We start from the raw sequence: 26,229 nt of genomic DNA, 5'->3' as shown, positions 1-26,229 counted from the left end.
ACAGTCATTTGTTGATGTTTTTCTGCCTGAGTCGAAAAGCAGCCACTTTAACTTTTCTTTCTGTTTAGTAAAGGATCTCTCTGTTTAAATAGGTGTTTGGTTGTGGTTTGTGCCTCATCCGGGGTCCAAGAAGAAACCCCCTCTGTGTGTGCTCATGGGCAGTGACGGGCGTGGGGGGGATCTCCTTCAATATCTTCACTGCCTTAAAGGGTATTTTGGCAAGGTCTTTCACCTCTCTTCAAGGATTAAGTTGAACTTGGTTGTGTTTATTCCAGTTGTTTGTTTGTTTGTTTTTCTGGCTGAAGCAGAATGGACTGTCGACAAATGTCTTTCCTATATGTTTGCTGTTACGACACAGAATACTGACTGAGATCTCTATGTTGGTTTCGTGTCTTTGTTGGAGTTATTTCAGTTTCTTAAGCATTTCATGACTTCTCTTCACAAACCATGGGAAAAACTGCTGTCAAATTACTTATCAAGAAAAGTATCTATTCATAAAAAGATCTTGATAATCATTTTCTATTGAGCTGAGATCCCATTATGCAGGCCAGCAGAAACTAAAACAATGAAATAAATACACCAGGTGCTCTGAGTCAGCAATGGCAAGCTCACTCATGGACAGACACAAACACACACACACACACACACACACACACACACACACACAAACACACACAGATGATAACTCAATATCAGTCCAACTCTTTAACTGAATAACCTTTCATTGCTAGGTAAGAATGCTAAGGTAGTTAAATGTTAGGACATCTACAAATAAAGTTCATGATGGTTATTCAGCCAAAAAGAAATACAATTTGGGCACCTATTTAGATGCTTCTGTGGTTTGGATATGGTTTAAATGTCTCCCAAAGGTTTATTCGTTGAAAGTTTGGTCCTTGGTGTGATGATGCTAATACAGAGTGGTACATTTAAGAGATAAAGATAAATATGGATCCTGCAATCTTCAATAATGACCTGGCAGGCCAAGTGTGCCTTCTGATGCAGAAGTGGTACAACTGTTGTCAGGGTAACCAAACACTTTCTCCTTGGAGTGGAGACCCACTCCTGGGGACTCATGCCAGGTACTGTTTACCTGGTCAAGAACTGTGGCAGACAAGGCCATGGGCCTTAGAGGGGAGCTTTCTACTATTGTTTTCCTAAATGATCATGCTGACAAGTTGTCTTCTAAATACTCATGTTTATATCCACAGATCAGTGTTTATCCCAGCCTCAATCAGAGAAGTCTGTATTGTCAGTGGCAACAGTCCACTCATTGATTCCTTAATGAGTAATAATGGAATTAATGTCCTTAAATGGGAGAGCTACATCACCTCTTCCAAGGCTAATGGAATGAGGCAGAAAGAATAGAAAAGCCAGAGGATGGTTAAAAAAAAAGTCTTTGGGGCATGATATGGCCTTTGAACTCATGAATTCACTGTGTCTATGTATTCCTGCACAAAACCTGACAAGGCTGGGCTCACCAACATTTGATCCACAGCTCTCTCTGAAGAACTAATGGCAGTCAGTGGTTGCTGGAGAAGAGGGTGTCATTTTCTTCAGTGGTATAACCACTGTTAAGTTGCCAAAGCTCCAGGAAATAAGCCATACTCACATAAGCAACTCTACTCAAACTCTGTATCACACATAACAGAAGATGTGAAACTAGAGGGGACTAAGAGAGAAGTAGAAGGGTTTCGTTGAGAGACAGAGCACGATGGGAGGGTAATGGAGGGGTAAGAACAACTAAGGGGTTTGTGTGTGTGTGTGTGTGTGTGTGTGTGTGTGTGTGTGTGTATGCAAACTAATAATAAAAGTGGGGGAGGTAGACCCTCATGGTTTTAAAGTCATTGGGAGTGTGTCCCAAGAAGGTATTAATGTAGTTCTGGTACCTGAGAATGTTCTCCCAACAGTGAGTTGCTGCACCACAGTGAGTTCTCCTTTTCCCTTAGCCTGGCTTCTGGTCTTGCTTCAGAGGTTTTTACCTCTGTGGTCTAACAATTTTCTCTGAATTGAAATATTCCATAGGTAGGGAGGAGGGAAGCTCGTAAGACCTAGGAAGTGAAAAACAAAACAAACAAAAAAAAAAATTACAAGACACAGGAAGGTTCTGAAACTTAAAAGACTTCCAGAGGTCCTACTCAAGGTTCTGCTTGCCACAGTACTCACTGGAGAGATCAAACTTTTCTGTGGGGTTGATGGCAGACTTTTCAGAGAGCCTCAAGAATGCAGCTTTCATGAATCATGAAAGCCACTCCATGCTGGGATGGACTTTTCAGTGCCTTTGAGTCATTCATACTCCTGTAAGTAATCCCTTGCCCGTCCTCCTATAAGGGACCCTAATCAACTCACTGGTTCACTAAGAGCTAAATAAGTTGGAATTCTTTCTGTGGCTTTTCATTGGTGTTCTTTCTGGAATGAATAAACCTTTTGTTCCTATCTTTCCAGGAACAGTCACACACAGTACCCTCTTATTCACATAACCTACTGGCTGCTCTCCTTCTGGGTATACACTCACCATAAATAAACAAGGACAACAAGTTAGCTGTTTTGTAGAAATTTAGATCACCCACAAATAGAACCAGCTTTTCAAAAGACTAAAATAATTACACTGCACGGTATAGTCACTAGGGCCACCCTAGGCTGCCTCAGGTACCACAAACTGAGTAAAGCTAACTGGACCCTCCCCCAAATGAAGCCCTCAGATGGTAAGGTAGAAATTTCTGGAGCTCCTAGGAGGAGTGCACAGGTCACAGATCGTTACATTGAGATATGTAGGTGCAAATGTACTTAGGATGGCTTCTAGGCACAATGCTTCTAAGACACTCAAGTAAACAGAAGACACAGGACTGTGGTGAGTGCCAAGAAGACCCAGAGGGTCAGTTAGGTTGGAGTATGGGAGCTTGGGTGGAACTCTGGCCATATTCCAAATTGGCGCTGAAGGGTGTGCCTTTATGTCTCCATGCCGACCAGTCATGGATGAGGAGCTGCCTGTGCATGGAGGATGACCTTTCAGGAGGCTACTGTTCAGCTAATGGTGATCCCCCAGGGTGGCTGGGGCTGGTGCACACTCATCCGAGTCCTGTCAGTTGTTAGCCGTCCTCTCAGTTTGGAGATTAGGACCACACTCCTGCAAAGAGGAGTAACGTGCAATCCTGCAGCTGATGATGGAATGTCCTGTAGCTGGAGTTTTCTCTCCAGGTCCCACCAAGCCCTGGCAGTCCAACAGCCTACTTATAAAATAAACACACAGACATTTATATTATTTACACTGTTTGGCCTAATGGCTCAGGCTTTTTGTTAGCTGTTTTTATATCTTAAATTAACCCATTTTTATCAGTCTATAAGTGGAAACATGGCCGGTGGCTTACTGGTACCTTTTATCTCACTTGTCAGGATGGTGGCAGGCAGCGTCTCTCTGTCTCAGTCTTTTACTTTCCAGAATTCTCTTCTCTCCTTGTCCTGTCTATACTTTCTGTCTATTTGCCAATCAGTGTTTTATTTATTAACCAACCAGAGGAACACATTTAACTTACGGAACATCCCACAGCATTTTTCCTTTTTTTTTAAAAAAGGAAGGTTTTAACTTTTACATAGTAAAATTACAGATAACAAAACAATTATCAAGTAAGAATTACAGTTACAACATTTAGTTTATTTGTAATGTTTAGTTTGTGTGTATTTGGCAAAATTGAAGAAGATATCCTATCTCTCCTATATTTCTGAGTCTAATGTTTTATATCTAACTTATCTCTTATCATAACTAAGGAAATTATAACTATTTAGTTTTTAATTACATCAAAGGCCCCAGAGGATAAAATATTACCTGAGAAATGGCAGAAGGATGTAAGTAATTTTTGGGAGTCTTGTGAGAGTAGACAGAGACAGCTGGCAGCCTGGACAGTCACCTAATATTTTTTTGTAATGTTGGGGCATCTATCTTTAGCCCACAGGCCTAGAGTATTTTAGTTACTTTTCTCTGTGTTTTGTAGAATGTTTGGTAGTTTGGGTTTTTTTTGTTTTTTGTTTTTTGTTTTTTGTAAAGTAGGAACCTGAAGGACCATTATGTCCAGTAAAGTTTAGTGGTCACCTTTCTTTGGATCTTGTATATCTAGTTTATATATATTTAAAGCAGTCTAGGCAAGAACAGTTTCTTGCCCAAATGGCTATTTTTGTCAAGAAGAAGATAAACTCTATACCAAGTGTCTTTGATGTCCATCTTCTTTTTTGAAGTAAATCAGTGTTGTCAGGAGCAGACATGTCTCGTTGTCTAGAAAGTTTAAATTTTTAAAACATTTTAAATGTCATATTTTGTAGGGCTTTGAAGTGTTTGAAGATCACCTATCTATCTGAAACATATTTATGTATACCTAGAAAACTTAACTAACATGTTACAGGTTTGACTATCATAGAAGACTAATTAATCTGTATTTTTAATTATCTATTATAATCTAAATAAGTTACATAAACATAATACCTCAGAGTATAAAAATATATATATATAGTGTAACAAAATTAAGTTTAAAGTTGTATCAATAAACTAAAATTTATAGTAATGTAAAACATTTTAAACAAGTTGTTTTTTAAAAACAGATTTAATAATTTATCTTTTTATTTTATCATTATCTGTACTATCCCTTTTGTATCCTACGCTGCATGTGGAGCACTGATTGGGGTCTTCAGAGCCATCGCCATTGAACACAAGCACTGCCTGTGACTCTACATCACAGCAGGCCCAAGAGGAAGAGATTTATCTAGGGCTAAGGTGAAGCTTCAGCCACAACGCGGGACTGTTTCCCGTGCTCTTCAGACTGAAACCTTTGCACTGGCTCCACCCCTCTAGTTTCTCCACTCAGGGTTTGCAGAGCTGCAGCAGGAGCAGTGGTGCAGTCAGCTTCCTTGAGGACAGGGTGAGGATTCCTCGGTCCTGCAGGAGAAGGTGAGCTGGGTGGGATGGAGGACACAGAGCATGTGGGATTGGGGCTGGGGGTAATGGACATGGTGCACCCCAGGTATTCAGTGCATGAAGTCGAGAGGTCCTGAAAAGATACTGAGATTGCTTAGTATCAGGTCCATCATCTCATGACTAACAAGAAAGACTTGCTTGATGGGTGGCATTAGATGCTGATGCCTGAAAACCCACTACTTTTCCTTAAAATGTCACTGCTGTCCCTGAGGCAGATCTTAGAACTAGGAGGCAGGTCACCAGTTGTAAACGTGCCCTAACTCCCTTCAACTCCCCATATCAAATCTCAGTGCACCAATGACTATCAGAGGGACATCAAGGTGGGCAAGAGTGACTCCTGTTTCTGACTCCAAGTCGAGGCCCACCTTGTGCTTCTCAGGAAAGAGGTCATGACCATAAAAGTGTGGGGGCTGGAGTGGAGGGTGTGAGCTCTAGGAAGAGGGCACGCTATTTTGAAGGCCCAGGGTATCTGTGATTATGACTGAGCCTGTGAGCTGCTGTGTCTGCAGTCTGGGTCTTCTTTCATGGTGCTAGCAAGTCTAACAAAGGGTCATGCACACGCTGGCCAATGTTGGGCCACTGAGCAAGGGCTGCTGCCCTTTCTCAATTTTCTTCGTACGAATGGCATTGCACAACAAATGCCTTAGTCTTGAGTGAGGGTCACACTCAGCACTGTAAGCGACCTTTACAGAACTTGCCCCTGGGAGGTCCCAGAACCATCCTGATGGGTTGGTTGCATTGTCCCTTTTCCCAGTGGAGGGAACTGCATCTCACGGGGCTTCAGGAATTCCCAAAAGTGGACTAGTCCTGACCTATCTCTGCAATTTTCTGAAACACTTTCTCTGTTCACTTCTTAGCTGCAGGTTCTCTGGGTCTTCCTAGAACCACTTTAGACAGTTTTGAGATGAGTGTTTCTGTCTCCCAACCTTAGCTTGTCAGTATGAAAAACAGAAAAAACAAAACCACTGAGAGATGGGTGGTCCTCATCTGGCATCCCTAGGGTTGTCTTGTCTAGAGCTCCACTTCCTAGAGGGAGGGCTGTTCTCTCCCTTCCTGTTCCTGGTGGCACGTTGATGTGATCTCCACTGGCCTTTAGAATTATGGCCTGAGGATGAGCCAGGAAGAGATTGCTCAGGGCCTGGTTATGAGGGGGTTTGGTGGAGTCAGAGGGTCTTGGCCTTCAGTCCCTGCACTGGATAGTGTGAGTATAGGGACCTGGGGCAGATGTTTGTTTATGCTGGATCTACAGTTTCCTTATCTATAAAATTAGGAAGGGAATTGATCCTCTATCCTTGAGCCTTTATGAGGACAAAATACTCCCATGAAATGTGCACATGTGTGGAAGCACTCCAGAGAGTTGTACTTAGAAAATGCATATACAAACCATAACTCTTTACTAGAGAAAATACTGCACAGTTACAGAGGAGGTGAGGTGGTCATTTCCCCACCTCCTGGTCCTGAACAAATTCTTCCTGTGACATCCCATGGGATACAGCACATCCTCAGTGAACATATGAGTTACTCCACTAGTCTCCTAATCATGGCAAATGGGATCATCTTTGCTTTGCCTTTTATAACTATTACTCCCACGAGTGAGGGTGTGCACACTTCTCTTTATATTGTTCTCAATGTGTCCTTGGGTACATGCTCAGATTCGATACTGTGGTTTCCAGGGTAAATACTGCAGAGATGACCTTTCACAGACCTGCGTGGCTCAGTTTTCCCATCTGCTGTCTGAGAGTTTCTGCTTTCCCCACATCTGTGTTAATGGAATGTGCTGCTACACGTTCAGACTTCTGCTAAATGAATATATGGATAAGAATATCCAGGACTTACCACTTGTAAGGGATCTTTCACTGAGTGGTAGGACTTAGGCACCAAGATCAGAGCCCCTGATGAACCTGTTTTTACTTCTCTCACTTAGCAGGCAGAGTCAGGAGAGATACCTAGGTATCTCACCATCCTCTCACTTTACCTCTCTACACTCTTGCATGTGTATGTGTGTTCCATTTTTGAGAATTTCATATTTGAGTACTGTATTTGTATAATTTACTGTGCTCAGGATTGACTCTAAACCTTTGCACCTTCTTTAGGATGTCAATATATTTGCAAATCATTTAGGCATTTTTTCAGCGCTACTTTTCATATGCTGATCCATATACCTACAAGTAACAGATTGCTGGATAGAATGTTTTATCTGCAGTTTTCCTACAGATAGTGAAAATGTCTCTGTATTTCTTGTTCCCTCTATTTGAGTTGGCTAATTCTTCAAGTCCCTAGGGAAAGTGAGGTGGGAACTTCTGGGTTTTAGTAGAAAAGATTTTCCCCACTAATAACTTGCTAGCTTGGGGCCTCAAAGAATAAGAGGGAGACAAAGACAGAAGGATAAGCATATGGGAAGCTTGCATCAGTCCACATGTTCTGCAGAGTTCTTATGTGAACCCTGACTGGTGTGTTACCATAATAACTTTCTCTTCTTGAGCCCTGGCACTTTTCAGAAACTCCACTTTGTCATAATGTACCATGTTTATGAATTCCACTGGAGTCTATCTTGCTAATATTTTGTTAGGATTTGGCATTGATAGTTGTATGTGAGATTTACTTGCATTTCTTCAATCACTGTCAACTTTGGCCTGTGAATTTCATTTTCCTCCTAGAAAGCACATGAAAGCCCTCTTTCCTTCGCTGGGTTCTGGGGAATAGACTAGCACTGGAGTTCTCCAGTCGCCCAGGGTTTAATGGAATAAAATTGTTCTGAGAAGCTGTGAGGAGCTGTGCATTTTGATGAGGAACTTAAGACATGATTTGTGATGTCAGGAGACATGAAAGTCTGGAGTTTATGACCAAAACTTTAGTGTTGGCTACAGGAGGCAGGATTCTAAAATGCTATGCTGTTTCTTTATCTGCAGGGAGTCAATGACAGCCCGGTACCATGGTGTGGGGTCTGTCCCAGGAAAGCCAAGGACCAGCTATGGTGAGAGGAGCTGGGGTGCGGGGGTTGGGAGGGTGGGATAGGGCTGGGATAGGTGTGGGTGTGGGGAGGCGTGGGTGGCTGAGCTGCAGGAGAACTGAGAAGGCCGCAGGGAGGGTGGAATCCCTCCTGTCTTGACCATCAGTCCCCACATAGCAGGAGCAAAGTATTTCCGGCTGCTGTCCTCATATTTCTTGGCTCTGCGGGGTCTCTTGATTCTTCCTGCTCTCTTCGTAGGACATGTCCATCAGGCTAAGCAGGAGAAACCTAATGGCCTCTCACTGGTCCAGACCAGGGCCCTCCCTCCCTTCCTCTTTCTATCCCCCCTTGTTTGTTTTGACACAGGCTTTCACACTGTGGCCTAGGCCAGCTTGCAGCCTCCTGCTGCTGTTTTTGTTCTTTACTCTTTGGGGGCCGCTACTCAGCTTCCAAATAAATCACACACAGAGGCTTATTCTGGCTTATACATGCCTGGTCTTAGCTTAGCTTAGCTTTTCTTAACTTTAAATTATCCCATCTCCATTTTGCCCCTGGGCTTTTTCCTTTTCTTCCTTCTGTGTATCTTAATTTCACTTTTACTCCATGGCTGCCTGGGTGGCTGGGTGGCTGGGTGGCTGGCCCTAGCATCCCCCTCTCATTGTTCTCTTGTTCTTTTTCCTTTTTTTTCCTCCAGATTTCTCCTTGTATTTATTCGCACTGCCTCCCAGCCCTGCCTGTCCTTTTTCCTGCCTTGCTATTGGCTGTTCAGCACTTTATTAGACCATCAGGTGTTTTAGACAGGCAAAGTAACACAGCTTCACAGAGTTAAACAAATACAACATAAAAGAATGCAACACATCTTTGCATCATTAAACAAATGTTCCATAGCATAAACAAATGTAACATATGTTAAAATAATGTTCTACAACAGTTTGTGACAGCCATCCTGCTCTTGTCTCACCAGTCCCACTGCCAGGTATGAGTGAACCACCATGCCTGACTTAAGCACAGTGTCTCACTTCCTTCTTCCTACAGTGTGAACATAGCAGAAAGTCTCCCTGTGCTAAAGGAGGAGAGAACAATGTGGGGTTATTGATCCCCCATCTGGGTCCCTTCTCCCAGGGTCCTCATCTCCCCAACAAATGAATCAGTGTGTCACTGAGCACTCCAGTTCCTCTGTCCACCATGTTCACTATGCCAGTTGAGATTCTGCTGGTTTATCAAACTACCTTACAATGCAGTAGCATAAAATATCACCCATTTCTTTGGCTCCAGATGCTGTGAGTCCATCATGTATTCCTGGGGTCTGAACCACATCTGATAAGTTGGGTACTCACTCATGTGCTTGTGGCAAGCTACTGGTTCCCTGTCAGAATCCCAATAGGCTCACAGATGTGTCACTCATGTACCTCTGACAAGCTACTGGTTCCCTGTCAGAGTCCTGATAGGCTCACAGATATGTCACTCATGCACCTCTGACAAACTAGTGGTTCCCTGACAGGGTCTTGATAGATTTGCAGATGTGTGTACTTCAGGGCTTATTAAACTCCACCCCTCTCCGCATTGCTGCTTTTTCCTCAAGAAATGTTTATGTGACCTTAGGTACATAGGCATATAAAACAGGTTACAAGTCAAACATAAGAAATTTGAAATAAATTTTTGGTATACACACACACACACACACACACACACACACACACACACACACACACACATATAATTTACCGTTTCTGAAAGATTAAAGTGTATTTGCCCTGTTCATATTGTGAGGAGTTTTACTTAGCTAGGATGAACACATTCTGGAGCCCTGTTACATAACATAGTGAACATACTTAATACTGTATTTTACAGTTGATAAGAACATAGATTTTAAGTGTTTTCACCATAAAACGTAGTTATGTGAGCAATAGAGATGTTAACTGTTGTGAGTACCTGCATTGCACACTATTCCTATGTACAAGTTGTGTTGAACAACTAGTCCTTGACAACACTGAAGAAGTGTATGGCATGTACAAAGAAAGTAAATAAGAAAATTAAAGTTAATGAATGTATTGTTTTTCTTCAACTTCAAAAAAAGCATATTTGCACACTAGTGAGGTGGATATGCTTGGGTTATGTTTTGCATACATAAGTCTTGATTGAATATTTGATACTGCAGGATAGAACATCTCAGACATTTTTCAGGGTCAATTGATATTTTAATTTTACAATAATCAATTGTAAGAACTGCATTCACTAAGTCCATACTAGAAAGTGGCAATAGTCTCAATCTGAGTCATCATGTTTGGGCAGTGTTCATTGGTGTTGCATGATATGAGCAAGGCAAAGGATTGGTGGGTTTTGGTCAAAACCAAGGTTGCTGTTTCATCATAGAACACAGGGAAGTGCTGTCAGAGACATTACAGATTCATTACACCTTTGATTTCAAAATCAGTTTTAGTCGTTGTGGGTTCAGAATCCCTCACTGTTGCTAACTGTTTCTCCTCCTCCACATGTCCAGCTTTGTGGCCCCACATGGGGGTCACAGCCTGCAGTCTAAGAAGCTTGGGTGTAGTCATCTACCTCTTAGGCAGGCCAGGGTGGTGGGGATCTTGCCTGGCTGTGTTGCTCTATTTTTAAAAGGTCTTATTAATAAAAAAAACTTTTGAGCCAGATATTAGGGTAAATGTTGAAACATCAGAGAGACAAAGGAACAAGGCACAGCCATGTCTTACCTCACCAACTCCACGAATCCTCTGACTGTTTGCTTCTGAGTCTTCAGCAGCAAAAGCCTCAGCTGAAAGAACTTAGTCAAAAGCCTAAGCCAAAAAGCTCCAGCCAAAAGGGAGCCTGACTGTTTGCTTCTGGGTCCCCAGCTCAAAGACTCTCATGAAAAACCAAGCCAAAAAGCTCTGTCATGAAAGGCCAAGCCAAAAGGCTCGAGTTCCTTCACACCTTATATACATATCTCTGCCCAGCCATATTAGTTTACTCTTAGTACTGGGGTTAAAGGCATGTGATTCCCAAGTGCTGGAATTAAAGGTGTGTGCCACCACTGCCTGGCTCTGTTTCCTTCCTAGACTGAATCAATCTCATGCAATCCAGGGTGGCTTTGAACTCACAGAGATCCAGATGGATCTCTGCCTCCTGAGGATTCAAGGTGTGTGCCACCACTGCCTGGCTTCTATGTTTAATCCATGGCTTGTTCTGTCCTCTGATCTTCAGGCCACTTTTATTAGGGTCCACAATGTGTCACCGCATGGCTGCTGCTGTCCAACAAGCTAGTCCAGGTGTCTTCACCTGGCAGCCACAGTGGAGCCAAAGGAGCAGACAGGCCACATTGCTTAAGGGCTCTTGGAAGTTTTGCTTCCTGGTCCTCGGGAGCAGAGTGTCCTCCACTATGTGTGTCATAGTGTCACTAGTGACATAGTGTCCTCAGATCCAGACCCACCGGCTACATTTTACTGGGAAAAGCTGAAAATCTCCATCCCAAAGAGGAGGGGATTCAGGGATGGGAAGGATTGGGGTATGTGTTGCAATCTAGCCAGGGATCATCATCACATGGTATCAACACTGGCTAATTGTGGCACAGGAGCTATGATTGGTGCTTTTTCCATTCTTCCTTCCTATGGCCAAGAAATCAATGCTCACAAGAACCCTTCAGATGTGGTACTACATTGTGCAACTCAGTAAATGCTGATGGGAATGACCCTCACATCTTTTCTTAGATCATCTCAGACAGTGTTCTAGTAATATTCTTTCTTTCATCCTGAGATTCTGGTTTCCAAACATGGGGAACTGTCCTTTTTTTTCTCCTGAGTCTTTATTTTTATTCATCTATTTGTTTTACATCTCAACCACAGCCTTCCCCCATCCTCCCTCCCAGTCAACCCCTCTCCACCATGCTGCTCCCACCCCCAAATCTCCTCCTCTTCCATCTCCATCCAGAAAGGGCAGGTCTCCCTTGAATATCAACAAAACATGGCATATCAAGTAGCAGGAATACTAAGCAGCTCCTCAGGCTGAGCAAGGTGACCCAGTATGAGGAGGAGGGTCCCAAAAGCCAGTAAAAGATTTGGAGACAGCCCTTCTTCCCACTGTTAAAGAAGTCCGGGAAGAGACCAAGCTACACAACTGTAACATATATGCAGATGGCCTAGGTCAGCATGGGGAACTATCATAAAGCTTGTATGTCACCCCTACTTGGCTCTCAGTTGGAAGAAAAAAAAGTCATTTTTAAATACAAATCAGAAAAAATACATCCTGCCCTGTAGATGGCCCAAACCCATACTTTGTGTGCCGCCCTGGATTCCATTAGTGGGGCGGCTGTTGGAAGCAGCTCACAGTTCTTTTCTGAAACTCTTATTTTTCCTCTGGGGGCTTGGGAGTCACAAAGGGTCAGAATGAGGAGTTCAAAAGAATGTTGTCCAGAGGCAGTGAAGAAGAGAGACCAAGGGAGGCACTTGCTGGAGCTCCTTGTTGTCCAGTCCTTCCAGATGGTCATTAGACCCAGAGGCTGTTTGCAGACCCTGGGGGGCAGAGGTGACAGCAAGGGGGAGCCCCTGTGAGTGGAGCAGCAGGAGAGCAGGCACTGGAAGGTGGGACTCTATGTGCTTAACTGTTGGGGGCCGAGTCTGCACTTAATTTTGTTTTTTTCATGTTCTAGGGTTTGCAAACCAAGACCAGGAAAATTCCCAACTGAGAATTGTCTTACTGGGAAAAACCGGAGCAGGAAAGAGTGCAACAGGGAATAGCATCCTCGGAGAGAAAGCGTTTCATTCTGGCATTTGTCCAAAATCCATTACCAAGGTCTGTGAGAAAAGGGTGAGCACGTGGGATGGGAGAGAGGTCGTTGTCGTGGATACGCCTGGTGTTTTTGACACTGAGGTACCAGATGTTGACACAAGAAAAGAGATAGTTCGGTGTGTTGCCCTGACCTCCCCAGGGCCTCATGCTCTGCTCCTGGTGGTCCCATTGGGGCGTTACACTGTGGAAGACCATAAGGCTACACAGAAGATTCTGAACATGTTTGGAAAGAAGGCTAGAAGATTCATGATTCTCTTGCTCACCAGGAAGGATGACTTGGAAGACACTGATATCCAGGAGTACTTAGAGACGGCTCCTGAATTCGTTAAAGAGCTGATCCATAAGTTCGAGGATCGCTACTGTTTGTTCAACAACAAAGCATCAGGAGCTGAACAGAAGGACCAGAGGACACAGCTGTTGACCTTGGTCCAGCGCATGGTGATGGAAAATGATGGAAGATGCTTTACCAACAAGATGTACAAAAGCGCTGAGGAAGAGATTCAGAAACAAACCCGGGAGAGGCAAGAACGTTACAGAGAGGAGTTCGAGAGAGAGCGAGAAAGGATAATACATGAGTATGAAGAACAGATTAGAGATCTGAGAGATCAGCTGGAGAGGGAAAGGAGAAAGGCTCAAATGGAGAGGGAATTCGCCAGAGCAGAGGCCCACTATGCAGAGAGGCAGCAAAATGCTAGGCAGGAAGTTGAGCACCAAAATAAGATACTTGAATTAATCATGAAAGCATGGGAGATTGCTCAATTTGTCTACAATCATTTTATGCAAGACGACTAGACCTAGTCTACAAGACTATACCTTATCCCTATTTTCTGCATCCCTGCCCCCAAAACTCTGCCCTGCAAGACTCACTCCTCAATGTCCAAATGCTTTGGTTTCCATCTTCCAGGACTAAGGAATGAACTATAGGTCGCCTTTGACAGTTGGTAGATGTTCAATTGACTTATTCAAAAACTGACCAATCCTCAATCTGTGAAACTCCAAAGCAGAATGTATGAATGCTTGCCACCCCTGTGTTCTTCCTCAGAGAAAGCCACCCAGGAGTCCCTAGAAGATGACTATGAGATGCACCCACTCTTCCTTCTCCGGATTCTTGACAATAGTCTTCACCTGCAGCTTCTATACGTTGCTGCCCACTTTCTGGACAAGAGTCTTCTATGTTTTATTAGGAAGTTCAGTGCTTTGCATGAGGTAATCTTCAGACAGAAATAGATGGCTGTATAGTTCTCAGTGAATGTCAGTTTGTTTTATTACATGTTCGTAAAGAGCCTCAAATTGTTCCCTGTCTGCCCTTTGAAGACAAGGCAAATCTCCTAATTCAAGTAGTCCAGGATGAGCACAAATTAGCAATTTCACAGACAATTTACAGTGTTTGCTGTGTTCGAGTGTACCTCTAGAAACTCTCATCAACCTTATGACCAGTTTGATGAAGTCAGCTCTCTCCTTGGGAAATGACCTGACTGCTCCAACCCCACCCCGTACCCCAATACATCTAGCTTGTGCCTCTTCTGCCCCACCCAGCTAATTTGCTTATTATTGTGACAATAAACTTTTCAGCTGCTTCATACTTGTTCAGAAGTGGAATCTGTTTTGTCTTGGAGGATGGCGCTGCTGTTATAGCACAGAGATGAATTTTGTTTTATTGGTAAAAGTTTAAGGTGTTTTTTCAGCCAGATTTACTTTATTGCCAGGGTATCTCCTCATCTTCTGTTTTGTTTTCTTATGCATGTGGGTGCATGTGCATATATGTGTGTGTGTGTGTGTGTGTGTGTGTGTGTGTGTGTGTGTGTGTGTGTGTGTGCAGGTACATGTGCATATGTGGGGGGTAGAGGATGATCTCGGGTCTCATCCTCAGGGTTGCCATCCACCTTCCCTAGACAGTGCTTCTCATTGGCCTGGAGCTGACCAGTTAGGCCGGACTGACTGGCCCATGCCCTCTGAGGATGCTGTTACCTCCACTTCCCTAGCCCCAAGAGTACCAGTGCATAACACCACATGCAGCTTTTCACACACATTCTGGGAGTCAAACTTGGGTTCTCAAGCTTGCAAGACAAGTACTGTCCTGACTGAGTCACTCCCCTAGGCTCATCCTCTTCTTTCCTCTGAAATCTTTAGGCCACATTCTCAATTCTTCACTGTTCAAACACCACAATCCATTTGGATCCTTATTATGTTATTGTAGAAATTGTGTCCTAAGTTTTTGAGACTTGTGAGCTTTTCCTGGTACATAAGTTTCCTTCAATATAGAGGTATCACGAATTATTTCCTTATTTATTTTTCTACATTTCTTCAGAGTTATCCTCACTTATTAGTGTCTAGGAATCCCCAGTGCTTCGTCCCAATATTTCCCGGTGGTCACCTGTGACAGCTCAATTGGTTCTTTCCTACCTTGAAATTGGCTTCTCTAAGCTTCTTCCAGCAGCAGGTGACCATTACAGAGAGTTACTAGTCAAGATGCAGAGAACAACTCACCGTGATGTGCCCAGCCCTACCTGATACACCCACAACACAACTCCTGCATCCTCGGTTCAGGGGACTTCATGTGATGGGGTGGAAAGGGTGTAGGGGCCGAGGCAGTTTGCTGTGATAAACACCACAGCTGAAAGCTGCTTGAGGAGGAAAGGGTTTATTTCCTCTCAAAAGTTACAATCCATCACGAAGGGAGACCAGGACAGGAACTCAGGCCTGAAAACTGGAGAAAGGAACTGATGCAGAGGCCATGGAGGATTGCTGCTTACTTTCTCGCTGTCCATGGCTTGCTTAGCTTAACTTTTTAAATATAGCCCAGGACCACTTAACTAAGAATGATTGTAGCAGTCTTTCTTTTGGGCCACCAACCAGCTCCCAAATCATGACATGGAGACTTATTAATAGTTATGAATGCTCGGTCTTACCTTATGCTTGTCCCACTAACTCTTATAACTTAATCTAACCTGTTTCTCTTCATCTACATTTTGTCTCTGGAATTTCTACCTTTCTTTTATTTTGTATGTCCTACTCTGTGTCTGGATGGCTGGTGGCTGCCTGGCTGCTTGGCCCTGGACATCTCCCTCTCTTTCTCCCTCATTCTCTCCTTCTCTTCTTTCTCGAATCTAGATTCTTCCTCCTATTTATTCTCTCTGCCTACCAGCCCCGCCTATCCCTCTACTTCCTAGCTATTGGCTATTCAGTTTTTTATTAGACCAATCAAATGCCTGCCTAGCAATCCATCTTTACATAGTTAAACAACTGCAGCATAGAAATGTAACACATTTTTGTCTAGTTAAAGTAATATTCCACATCATAAACAAATGTAACACACCTTTACATAGTTAAAGTAATATTCTACAACAGAGGTAACTCCCACAGTGAGTGGGCTGGACCCTCCTATATCCATCATTAATCAAGAAAATATCCTATAGACTGAGCTACAGGCCAGTCTAATGGAGAAATTTTTCTCCAATTGAGGTTCCCTCTTCCCAAATGACTCCAGCCTGTGTTAAATTGGCAAAAAATGAAGCAGCACACTCCCTAATTTATTTACCATGCCTGAATGCATTGGTTAACATTAGCACCATCTTGGATGGTGAATATTAGTGGTGATGTAAGGCATATCTCCTTCCTTTGGGGATGCCTCCAGAGCTCCCAGGTAAGTAAGAGTCTGGACTGTAGTAATACAAACTAGTCTGATATTTACACTATTAACACAGAGCAGACCTTCAGCTTTAGAATGCTCATTTTCTTTTAACCTAAATAGTACAAAGCTACAGAATTTGTCTCTACACATTTATTTTTCCATATATTGGTTGTTGAGTTTTCTTATGACATCTTCATACACACACACACACACACACACACACACACACACACACACACACACACTTTGATCATATTCACACCCCCACACTATCTTCTCTTTTCTTTGCCCACCTTTTGCTCCCCTTCCTTTTCCCAAATACACCCCTTTCTGCTTCATTTCTCTTAAAACATTTTAGCTTCAATATATGAGAGAAAACTTGCAATATTTGCTTTTCTGAATCTGCTCTATTTCCCTTAATGTGATGACCTACAATTCCATCCATGGTTCTGCAAGTGACACAATTTCCTTCTTCCTTTATATAAGTCAGTTAAGTCTAGTTTGCTGCATACTGTGGAGGTTTGAGTGAGAAGTGTCCCCCATAGGCTCAGGTATTTGAGCACTTGGCTCCCAGTTGGTGGCGCTGTTTGGAGAGATTGTGGGAGGTGCAGCCTTACTGAAAGATGGACCTCACTGGGGACAGGATTGGAGTGTTGTGGAGTAATCTTTTTGTACACTGTGAAGATGTGCCTTTGTCAAGGTGTCTTCTGATTGGTTTAATAGAGAGCTAAATGGTCAATAGCTAGACAGGAAGAGGCTAGGCGGGACTTCCGGGAGAGAGAAAAGAAGGGGAGATGAATCTAGGCACAGCAGAGATGCCAGAGGACACAGAGAGGAAACAGGAGGTGCAAGGTGGAAGAGAGATAAAAAGCCATGAGGCAAAAAGTAGACTAATATAAATGTGTTAATTTAAATGATAAGAGCTAGTAGAACAAGCCTAAGGTATAGGCTGAGCCTTCATAATTAATAGTAAGTTTCAGTGTCACTTTTTGTGAGCTGGTGGCCCAGGAAAAATCTGACTACATTTGAGAGTTTATAGCCTTACCCACCATTTACTTGATTGATCCATCAGCCTCCTGTTCTGGTCAGCTCCTACCACGCTTCCCTTGCCATTTTGGACATTCCATCTAGAACCATAAACCAAAATAAACTCTTCCACAAGTAGCTTTTGCTCATTGTATTTTATTAGAGCAACAAAGTAAACAATGCCCTTATCTTCTTTTTTAAAAAATATTCATTTTAGGGCCCACCGAGGGACTCCCCCAATGCCTCCGACCCCTCGGTATGTGGCCGGGGCAGGTGGAACTCAGCCAAGCACCTTCTAGACCCAACCTGCCATAGGACTTCAGTAGAGCCTCTGCACCCACAGGGCGGCTGGGCATGTTAGGATCTCTTTGTGATGAGGAAGCATGGCCCAGCCCAGCATCATGGCTAAGTGAGCAGGAAAAGGAGACCCATGTACAGGCTTGGTGCTCTCCACCCCAGTCTCCAAGGAGAAAACACAGGCACACCTAGCACTTTGCAGCACTAGCCAGAGGGGCACTATTAGAGTGAGCAGAGATATGGTGTGGTGAGAGAGAGAGAGAGAGAGAGAGAGAGAGAGAGAGAGAGAGAGAGAGAGAGAGAATGGTTCATGTCCTGTGGACAGAGGCATGTCTGAAGAGGTGAGAGAGGAAGCGAGTGGGCTGAGGTGAGGGGCTTGATGGCCAAGGTGATGTCTGGGCCTGGGCTGCTGCTGAGACCCACATCTGGGTTCCTGGCTTGACACAGCGGTGGTCTCTGTTGATGTCCCTGGCCCCTTATACCACCAAAAGCTGAGAGGACAGGGCTGTACAGAGTTGGCCCTGACCCCACGGGCACAACTCTAGGGAGAACTGGTCCTTCCACTCTCCGGCTCAAGCACTCAGGAGAGAGGGTCCTACACCTCACCTGGTCAGCACAATAAAGCTGACCCCATGTGCAGGGCCATGGGTGAGATGGCCCTGAGGGCATGGTAATGGGAGGGCAGGTCACGCCCTTCTCACATCCCATGTGGTGGTATGGGTGAGGAAAAGATGCCCTCCTCCCTTCACCCCTCACCACCTGCAGCAGGTGAGGGACCTGACTGGACTCCTCACCAGTTGGCACTCAAGAGAACAGGCCATGCACCTCACCTGGGCAGCACAGTAGAGCTGACCCTGTAGACGGCACGGAACAGCAGCCCTGAGAGCGTGAGAGGGACATAGCTGGTACTGCCTCCTTCATCTGTGGTGAGGTGGTGGGGATGAGGGAAAGACGTCCTCCACCTACCCCCTCCTACCTCCAGCTGGTGAGGGAGCTGACCCCCTTACCAGCCCTGCACGTCATCTGGACAGCACAGCAGAGCTGATCCTGTTACAAGGGCACAGATGAGCCAACCCTGAGAACCTGTGAGAGACCTGGCCCCACCCTTCATCTGCCATATGGTGGCATGGGCTGGGGAGAGATGCCCTTCCCCCCCTCCACCCATCAGCACCTAAGGCAGGTGGGAGAGCTGTCCCTGAGGTAACAAGAGTGAGAGAGCTGCCTCTGTGCCCCTCCAGCTATAATACTCAGGAGGGCAGGCCCTGCATCTCGCCAGAGCAACACAATAGAGACAACCCTGTTGGCTGAGGTGTGGGTGAGTCAGCCCCGAAGGAGTGAGCATGGGAGAGAGTCTCCCTCTTCCTGCTGCCTAAGGATCTGGATGTAGAGCTCTCAGCTAATTCTCCAGCACCATGTCTGCCTGCATACCACGCTTCCTGCCATGATGAAAATGGACTAAACCTCTGAAACTGTAAGCAAGTCCTAATTAAATGCTTCCTTTTATAGGAGTTGCCATGGTCATGGTGTCTCTTTACAGCAATAGAACACTAACTAAGATACCCCTGCTTATGGTCGGCCCACATGGATGCCCTCCCTATCAGATACCTACAGGTCTTCTCGGAGGCCATCTGGATCTGCGACAGCCTTTCCAGCCAGGACTCCTCGAGGGATCCTCCTCAGAAGCCTGCTCTGCAGCTAAACTGTTTTGCTGGGAACATTTGGAAGTTCTGTGGTGTAACAGCGGCCCTCGTTCTCCCACAGGATCAATTCGATTTTCTCCATGAGGTCCTGCAGCTGGGCCTTCTGCTTAGTCCCTTGGGCCCTATTGTTGAAGCCGCAATGTCGCCTCTCACATGCGACATCCAGATCATCCAGGCTCTTGTTGTTGTTGTTTTGGATATATTCTTCCAAGGATCCCCCGTCTAGGTCCTCCTCCCGAGTGAACACCAGGACGGTGTAAGCCAGGATCCCTTCTCCAAAGATCTCCTGGAGGCGCCTGGCAGCTTCCTGGTCCTTTGCTGTGTACTGGCCCACCTGTATCACCAGGAGCACTGCATGGGGCCCTGGAGAGTCCAAGACTCCACAGATCTTCTCAGCTGCTACCTCAGGCAGGTGCTGATGTGACAAAATGTCTGGGGTGTCGATCACCTCAAACACCTTTCCATTCCAGTCTCTGCTCCCTTTCTGGAAGATCCTGGTTACTGGTGTAGCGCTGATTTTGGACTCAAATACTTGCCTGCCAAGGATGCTATTTCCGGTTGCACTTTTCCCGCTTCCTGTTTTCCCCACCAGAAGGAGCTGCAATCTCTTCGTGGTGAGCTCTTTCTCCTTCAGACCTAGAAGAATTTTACAAAACAGAACATCTGAGGGAAATGGGACGCGAGTCTATCCTCCCTGTTTATCAGAGGCCGTGGCCCTGCGCATCTGAGAAACAGTCCCAGGATGAGGAGATGGCAGAGACAAAAGCCAGCATCTGTCCCTGAGGTCTGCCCTGGGCTTACATTCTCAGCCTGTGTCCTGGAAGGCAGAGGTGAACATTTCTACGAAGAGGGACATCAGAGCCACCAGCTGAGAAGGGAGACCCACATGTCAACTAAACACTGGATACTCCAATGCCAAGATTTTTAAATATGCCTGGGGCTGGGGACTGGAACGAAATGCCCTTCTGCCAGCCCTGCAGGTGCTAAGACCTAAACCACATGAAACGCCAAATGACAGTTTTCAAGTGTGATCCCCGTGGAAGACACTGTTGGGTCTCTGATCACAGAGCACGAATCCTGCCAAAGGCAGCTAGGCTCGGCCTTCAAACCTTCTCAACACCCACTGGTTTGCGTCCTCACGCCTGTACCCTAGCCTGACCTGCAATCATCTCGGCTCTCTTGAGCTTTTCCAAAGGGGATAGGAAAGAATTTGAGTGGGTTCACGCAAGTTTCAATTAGGCATGGATAGTTGGATGTCCATTCCTGCCTGCCTAGTTAAGGCACAGTTAAGGCTAAAGAATAACTATTTCTGAGCAGCCAGAGCTCAAACTTAAAAGCCAAATGCATCATGAGATGCAGAGAGGGGACTTTTCAAATAATGACTAACTTTGCTTCCCGTAAGAAGTGAAGAAGGCTTAGCCTGTGTTGGTGAATTTCCCACGTGGTAAAATAAGTGGGCTTTCTTCTGATGGTCCAGGCCTTTCAAATTCATAAAGAAAAAAGTCATTTGTGTTAAAATACAATGAGTCACAAATCATTTCTTCTAGAAAGAAAAGGTGGGTAGGTTTCTAGCATCCCCAAATTTTATCTCCCTTGGTTAGGTGGCAAAGGCGAATCTCCAAGAAGACTGAACCCAGTCCCTGCCAATGGCCACTGGAGACATTCGGCTTGCTTGCATGGTAGTGTCAATCAATGTGACACGTCATATGCAGCTAATCACCCTCACAAGGACTACTGGCTTCAGAGCTGTGAGAAAACGCTAGTCTTTGTATCATGTCCACATGACCAGCCTGTCCTTCTCAGGGAGGAGCTTGAATGCGAAGACTCTTTTCCTTGGAACTGGCATTTCTCACCTCCTATGGCCATCCACCTGCCAGGGGTCCCTTTCCTTAGTTTTTCCTGGTGTAAAGAAGAGCCATATTGCTTTGTTTTGGCTACAGTGGGTAAATCTATGTAATGAGGGCCTTTGCCTGCCCCTCCCAGCACTCAGAGTGTGGTCTCATGTCATTTGCACACCAGTGGTCCCATCTACACCTCTCTGATTCATCTCTCTAGGAAAGCTGTGTACCTTCTGTCGGCCCTTGTACGCAGTCCAGGGGCAACTGCCTTGTGGGATTCTTCTGGGGACTGTGTCCACATTCTTCTTCCACCTGCAGAAAACAATAATACATTTAAATACATGCAAGTAACTTCATTTTGTTATGTGTGTGTGTGAGCAAGCTTGGGAACATGAGCATGCACAGGTGGGTCTATGCCATGGTACACATGGAGAGGTCAGACGACAACTTTCAAGAGTCTGTTCTCTCCTTCCCTGCGGGTCCCGGGAACCAAACTCAGGGGTTAGGTTCTCACAGCAAGCACGTTTATCCATTGAGCCGTCTCTGTGGCCTGTACATGTGTACTGATTGCGTTTTAAGGGGCCTTGTCTTTCTTGTCAGGGAAAGTTACTCCGCGCGTGTGTGTGTGTGTGTGTGTGTGTGTGTGTGTGTGTGTGTGTGTGTGTGTGTGTGTGCTTGATGAGGAGTGGGGAAGAAGGGTATGAGACATTCTCTGGAGGTTTCAGGAACCCTACCCCCAGGCACTGGGTTCTCCACCATGAGTTGAAGAGATTGTCATAAGAAAGGAGCCACTGAATTTGTTTGGGTAGACCGTGTCCAGAGCTGTGCGTTGAGGGCCTGGGGCGGGGAATGGGGTCAGGAGAAGGAGAGGGGTGACGAACAAGAAGAAGAGAGCGCGACAGCATGGTCTTGATTTGGTGTCTCAGACCATATGAGATCTATATAGGCAGGGCAGGAAGTTATGCAGAGGGTGTAGCTTTCAGTCTTGGCTTCAGAAAGAACCATCACGGTTTTAGCACCGAGAATTGGCATGACTGAAAGCTAGTGGCTGTGTTCAGCAGGTGCAAGGAAGGTGACAGCCATGGGGATGATGATCTTCATAGTGCAAGGCAGAACCCTGCTGAGAACTGGGCACCTCGGTGTGCGATGGAGACATAGTTACTGCCTAGGATGCTCACACTGCCCGGGCCTGAGTGTCATTTCAGGGGGAGTTTGAGGTCTAAATCTGAAAAGACCTGCTCCTCCAATGTCACAGCATGTCCACAGCTACAGGCCCACTTCTAGTTCTCTTTGCAAAGTGGAGCCACAGCATCCCAGCCAGGAATTCCCAAAGACTGCTCTGATGAGTGATGCCTGCCTGCTTCCTGGGCTAATACCATCCTCTGCTTCCAGAGCCTGCAGTGCTGCTCTTAGAGTGAGGTTCCCTGCAGGGTTGGGAAGAAAACTGGATGATCTGTGACTTTCTCAGGACCCTCACAGCCAGACTAAACATCCGGACGAAGACTCTGAGGTGGGGCCCCCAAGTGCAGTCTGGACTTGTCACAGCGCTGTTAGATGTTCTATGCTACCCGGCCAGCAGACTGCCTTATCTTCTCTGAATCCCAGGGAGAAGCCAGTGGGAACACGGGAGACATGGCTTTGTGATGTGCTGTTATGACGTTCAGCCAGTGTCTGGCTTAATGGGCTAACATGTGGATGCATGGAGCTGAAGAAAGTCTGGTGGTTCCCGAGAAGAGTGGGGAAGCAGGCCAGGCCGATAGCCGAGTTCAGAGCTGGTCAGGTATCCTGGCTTGAGCAGCGCTGCCATTGCCTTGGTGAGCTGGAGGCCTCCAGACCCCTCAGTCTCTGGGGCGTCTTCCCTGACTTCGCTCCTTCTTTGGAGAACAGGTGGATTGACAGAAACCGTTCCCAGCAGATGAAGCTGGAGCGTGCAGAGTCCAGGCATCACCCAGGCAATAGTTAGGTACCCAGCACCATGCCCACAGCACTGTCAGAGGAAGGAGGCAGCATCCTCTGAGCGTTGCTGGCCCGCCTCAGACAGTCACACACACACACACACACACACACACACACACACACACGGGACACTTCGAATTTTTATCTCCAGTCCAGTTGAGAGAGACATTATCACCCTGGTTACATTGCTCAGAAAGAATGTGACATTTAAAAAAGTGCCCTGGGGAACGTTGGCCAGTTGGGGGTGGTGGACATGGCTCAGAGGTAGAATGCTTGTGGGGAGTGTGCCAGACTCTGGCTGCAGGTCCCCATCACTGAGAAAACAACAAGCATTAAGCATAAAAGTCATCACAGAACACAAAGTTCTCCTGGCTCTGTGCTACAGCTCTTTCTGTCACACCACTTGTATTTATATGAATGTGGATACACAGCCACACACACGGGTTTACAAACACACAAACATGTTTACACCACATTCAACATACATAGAAATACATGCATAATACAAAACGAACTCCAGGGTTTTCTGTGGGCTTCCCCCCCACTTATTTTTCTTTTATTGAAAATAGATTTTTTTCATCCAAAATATTCTGATTATGGTTCCCCTCCCCCAACTCCCCAAGGTCCTCCCTGCCTCTCCTCCCATCAAATTCCACACACTTTCTGTCTCTCCTTAGAAAGCAAGCAGACATGTAAAGAATAATAATAAAATAAAAGAGAGAAAACAAAAACAAACGAGAACGGGGCAAAGCCAGCAAACAAACAAACAGATGAAAAAGAGCTAAAGAAAACATGAGAAACACACGTAGACGTCGAGACACACATGTCCGCACACACAGGAATCCCACAGAAACTCAAAACCGGAAGCCATACACGCTCTTACAAACATGAGACGAAGAACCTCCAACCAAGGACATCACCCAGTTCATTCTGGGTTCCTCTCTATTGCCGGCCATGGGCTCACAGTTCATTCTGGGTTCCTCTCTATTGCCGGCCATGGGCTCACAGTTCATTCTGGGTTCCTCTCTATTGCCGGCCATGGGCTCACAGTTCACTCTGGGTTCCTCTCTATTGCCGGCCATGGGCTCACAGTTCACTCTGGGTTCCTCTCTATTGCCGGCCATGGGCTCACAGTTCATTCTGGGTTCCTCTCTATTGCCGGCCATGGGCTCACAGTTCACTCTGGGTTCCTCTCTATTGCCGGCCATGGGCTCACAGTTCACTCTGGGTTCCTCTCTATTGCCGGCCATGGGCTCACAGTTCACTCTGGGTTCCTATCATCTATTGCCGGCCATGGGCTCACAGTTCACTCTGGGTTCCTATAATCTATTGCCGGCCATGGGCTCACAGGTCACTCTGGGTTCCTATCATCTATTGCCGGCCATGGGCTCACAGCTCATTCTGGGTTCCTATCATCTATTGCCGGCCATGGGCTCACAGTTCACTCTGGGTTCCTATCATCTATTGCCGGCCATGGGCTCACAGCTCATTCTGGGTTCCTATCATCTATTGCCGGCCATGGGCTCACAGCTCATTCTGGGTTCCTATCATCTATTGCTGGTCATGGGCTAACAGGTGAAAAGTTAGTCTTCTGGGCTTTATGATTTGTTTCATTTTGTTTTGACTTTTTCTTTTCGTCTTATTGGTTTTTTGATTTTCAGGCTTTTAAAATTGTATTTTATTTTTTTAAGAGAGAGAGAGAGAGCATGAAGTTTGACTGGTAAGGAGGTAGGAAAAAGGGGAAAACATAATCAAATATATTCTATGAAAAAACTTTAAATAAAAATATAAACATAATACCCACCAATCACTCACCATGCATACATGTAAACACACACAAACATAAATGTATACATATGGCACACATGCCATTTATACACATAAACAACTCATACATATACACAAACATACACACATGTAAACACATACATGACACATATAATACATAAAAATGCAGTGTACCCCATTCATACACATACATGTAAACACGTATACAGATGAACAGAAATGTACATACATAGTCACTCATACATGCCTGTGAGTACACAAATATACATACAACATGTACAGATACACAGCTGCATGCACATCTATAATACAAACACTATAGCAGTATACACGCACCACACAGGCATGTAAACACATATATACACAAATGCAAGTGTTCGTAAACAGTACATATCCTTAAACAAATAAACGCACACATATATGAAACATACATATACACAAACAGCATATACACACATGTAAAACATATACAAATCCATACAAGACGTACACCACACACGCATACATGTAAACACACACACACACAGTGGGACTTACCATGGGGCTGGCTGACAGGCAAGAGTGGCTTCCTTTCCTGTCCCCTGTGACACTGCACTTCCATGAAGTTTCTGGCTTTCCTGGCGGGGCCAAGATGCCGTATCTTTCATAGATGGAGTAGAAAAACCAGGAAACAGTTTCCATAGTATATGAGCCAACAGACTCTGCCTGCCTGTACAGCCGATCCATATTCCAACCCATGTTTTATCAGCACAATATGTTCTGAGCTCAAACATGACTCTTCAAAGAGCCGCTCACTGTGAAAAGAGAAACAGGAAGTAAGCAGAAACACGCCAGACACTTCCGCTTACAGCCTAGAAAAAAACTTTAAAAGAATACAGCGTGGTGGTTATGTTTACTATTTAAACAAGGCTTAGAGAATTAGGAAGCTGCAGATCTCCAGAAAGCTTGTCTCAGGGACAGGAACCCCAATCCCATCTTTTGGAGCTGAGCTCACGTCCCAGAGTGATCCAGAGGTTTAGGACTGGACAAGCATCCACCATCCCTTCTCTCCCTCGATCCATCTTTTAAATATCTTTTCTTGGAACTGTTAAGTTTCAAGCCTGGAATGGCTGAGGAGCCTATTTAACATATCAAAGCAGATCTGGCCTCCAGGTTCTTCCAGCTTCCCTCAGTCCCTCCCTGTTACAGTGTAAGGCTGGCAAACCCCACCTGTACCCTAAATTCTCAGGCCCAGGGACTGGGCTGCCCTTGCCCCAGAGGATCTTTCCTATGTAATCCAGACATCTTGGTTACCTGCT

The 26,229-nt window shown here is 45.3% G+C and overlaps 2 protein-coding genes across 2 annotated transcripts; one reads left to right on the top strand and one right to left on the bottom strand.

The window, feature by feature from the left end:
* The first annotated feature begins 7,876 nt into the window (after positions 1–7,876).
* Positions 7,877–17,364, top strand: LOC128099342 (GTPase IMAP family member 4-like). Its single transcript, XM_052721222.1, has 2 exons — positions 7,877–7,934; positions 12,556–17,364. Exons 1-2 carry the CDS (start codon positions 7,877–7,879, stop codon positions 13,485–13,487), a joined length of 990 nt encoding a protein of 329 aa, XP_052577182.1. The 3' UTR covers positions 13,488–17,364.
* A 124-nt stretch (positions 17,365–17,488) lies between these two features.
* On the bottom strand, positions 17,489–25,716 carry LOC128099344 (GTPase IMAP family member 6-like). Its single transcript, XM_052721223.1, has 3 exons — positions 25,469–25,716; positions 21,418–21,499; positions 17,489–19,985 (listed from the first exon to the last, which is right to left on the bottom strand). Exons 1-3 carry the CDS (start codon positions 25,667–25,669, stop codon positions 19,345–19,347), a joined length of 924 nt encoding a protein of 307 aa, XP_052577183.1. The 5' UTR covers positions 25,670–25,716; the 3' UTR covers positions 17,489–19,344.
* Between the last annotated feature and the right edge of the window lie 513 nt (positions 25,717–26,229).

This window comes from Peromyscus californicus, unplaced genomic scaffold (genome assembly GCF_007827085.1).
Source record: "Peromyscus californicus insignis strain IS unplaced genomic scaffold, ASM782708v3 Scaffold_6__1_contigs__length_162567912, whole genome shotgun sequence".
Lineage (NCBI taxonomy): Eukaryota > Metazoa > Chordata > Mammalia > Rodentia > Cricetidae > Peromyscus > Peromyscus californicus.
This window is presented reverse-complemented; position numbering and strand designations above follow the sequence as displayed.

Coding starts and splice junctions, on each gene's coding strand:
- LOC128099344 (XM_052721223.1), bottom strand. CDS start 25,669: ATGGGTTGGAATATGGATCGGCTGTACAGGCAGGCAGAGTCTGTTGGC. Junction 21,500..25,468: donor GCCTGTCAGCCAGCCCCATG/GTAAGTCCCACT, acceptor TGTTTTCTGCAG/GTGGAAGAAGAATGTGGACA. Junction 19,986..21,417: donor CGTACAAGGGCCGACAGAAG/GTACACAGCTTT, acceptor AAATTCTTCTAG/GTCTGAAGGAGAAAGAGCTC.
- LOC128099342 (XM_052721222.1), top strand. CDS start 7,877: ATGACAGCCCGGTACCATGGTGTGGGGTCTGTCCCAGGAAAGCCAAGG. Junction 7,935..12,555: donor AAAGCCAAGGACCAGCTATG/GTGAGAGGAGCT, acceptor TTCATGTTCTAG/GGTTTGCAAACCAAGACCAG.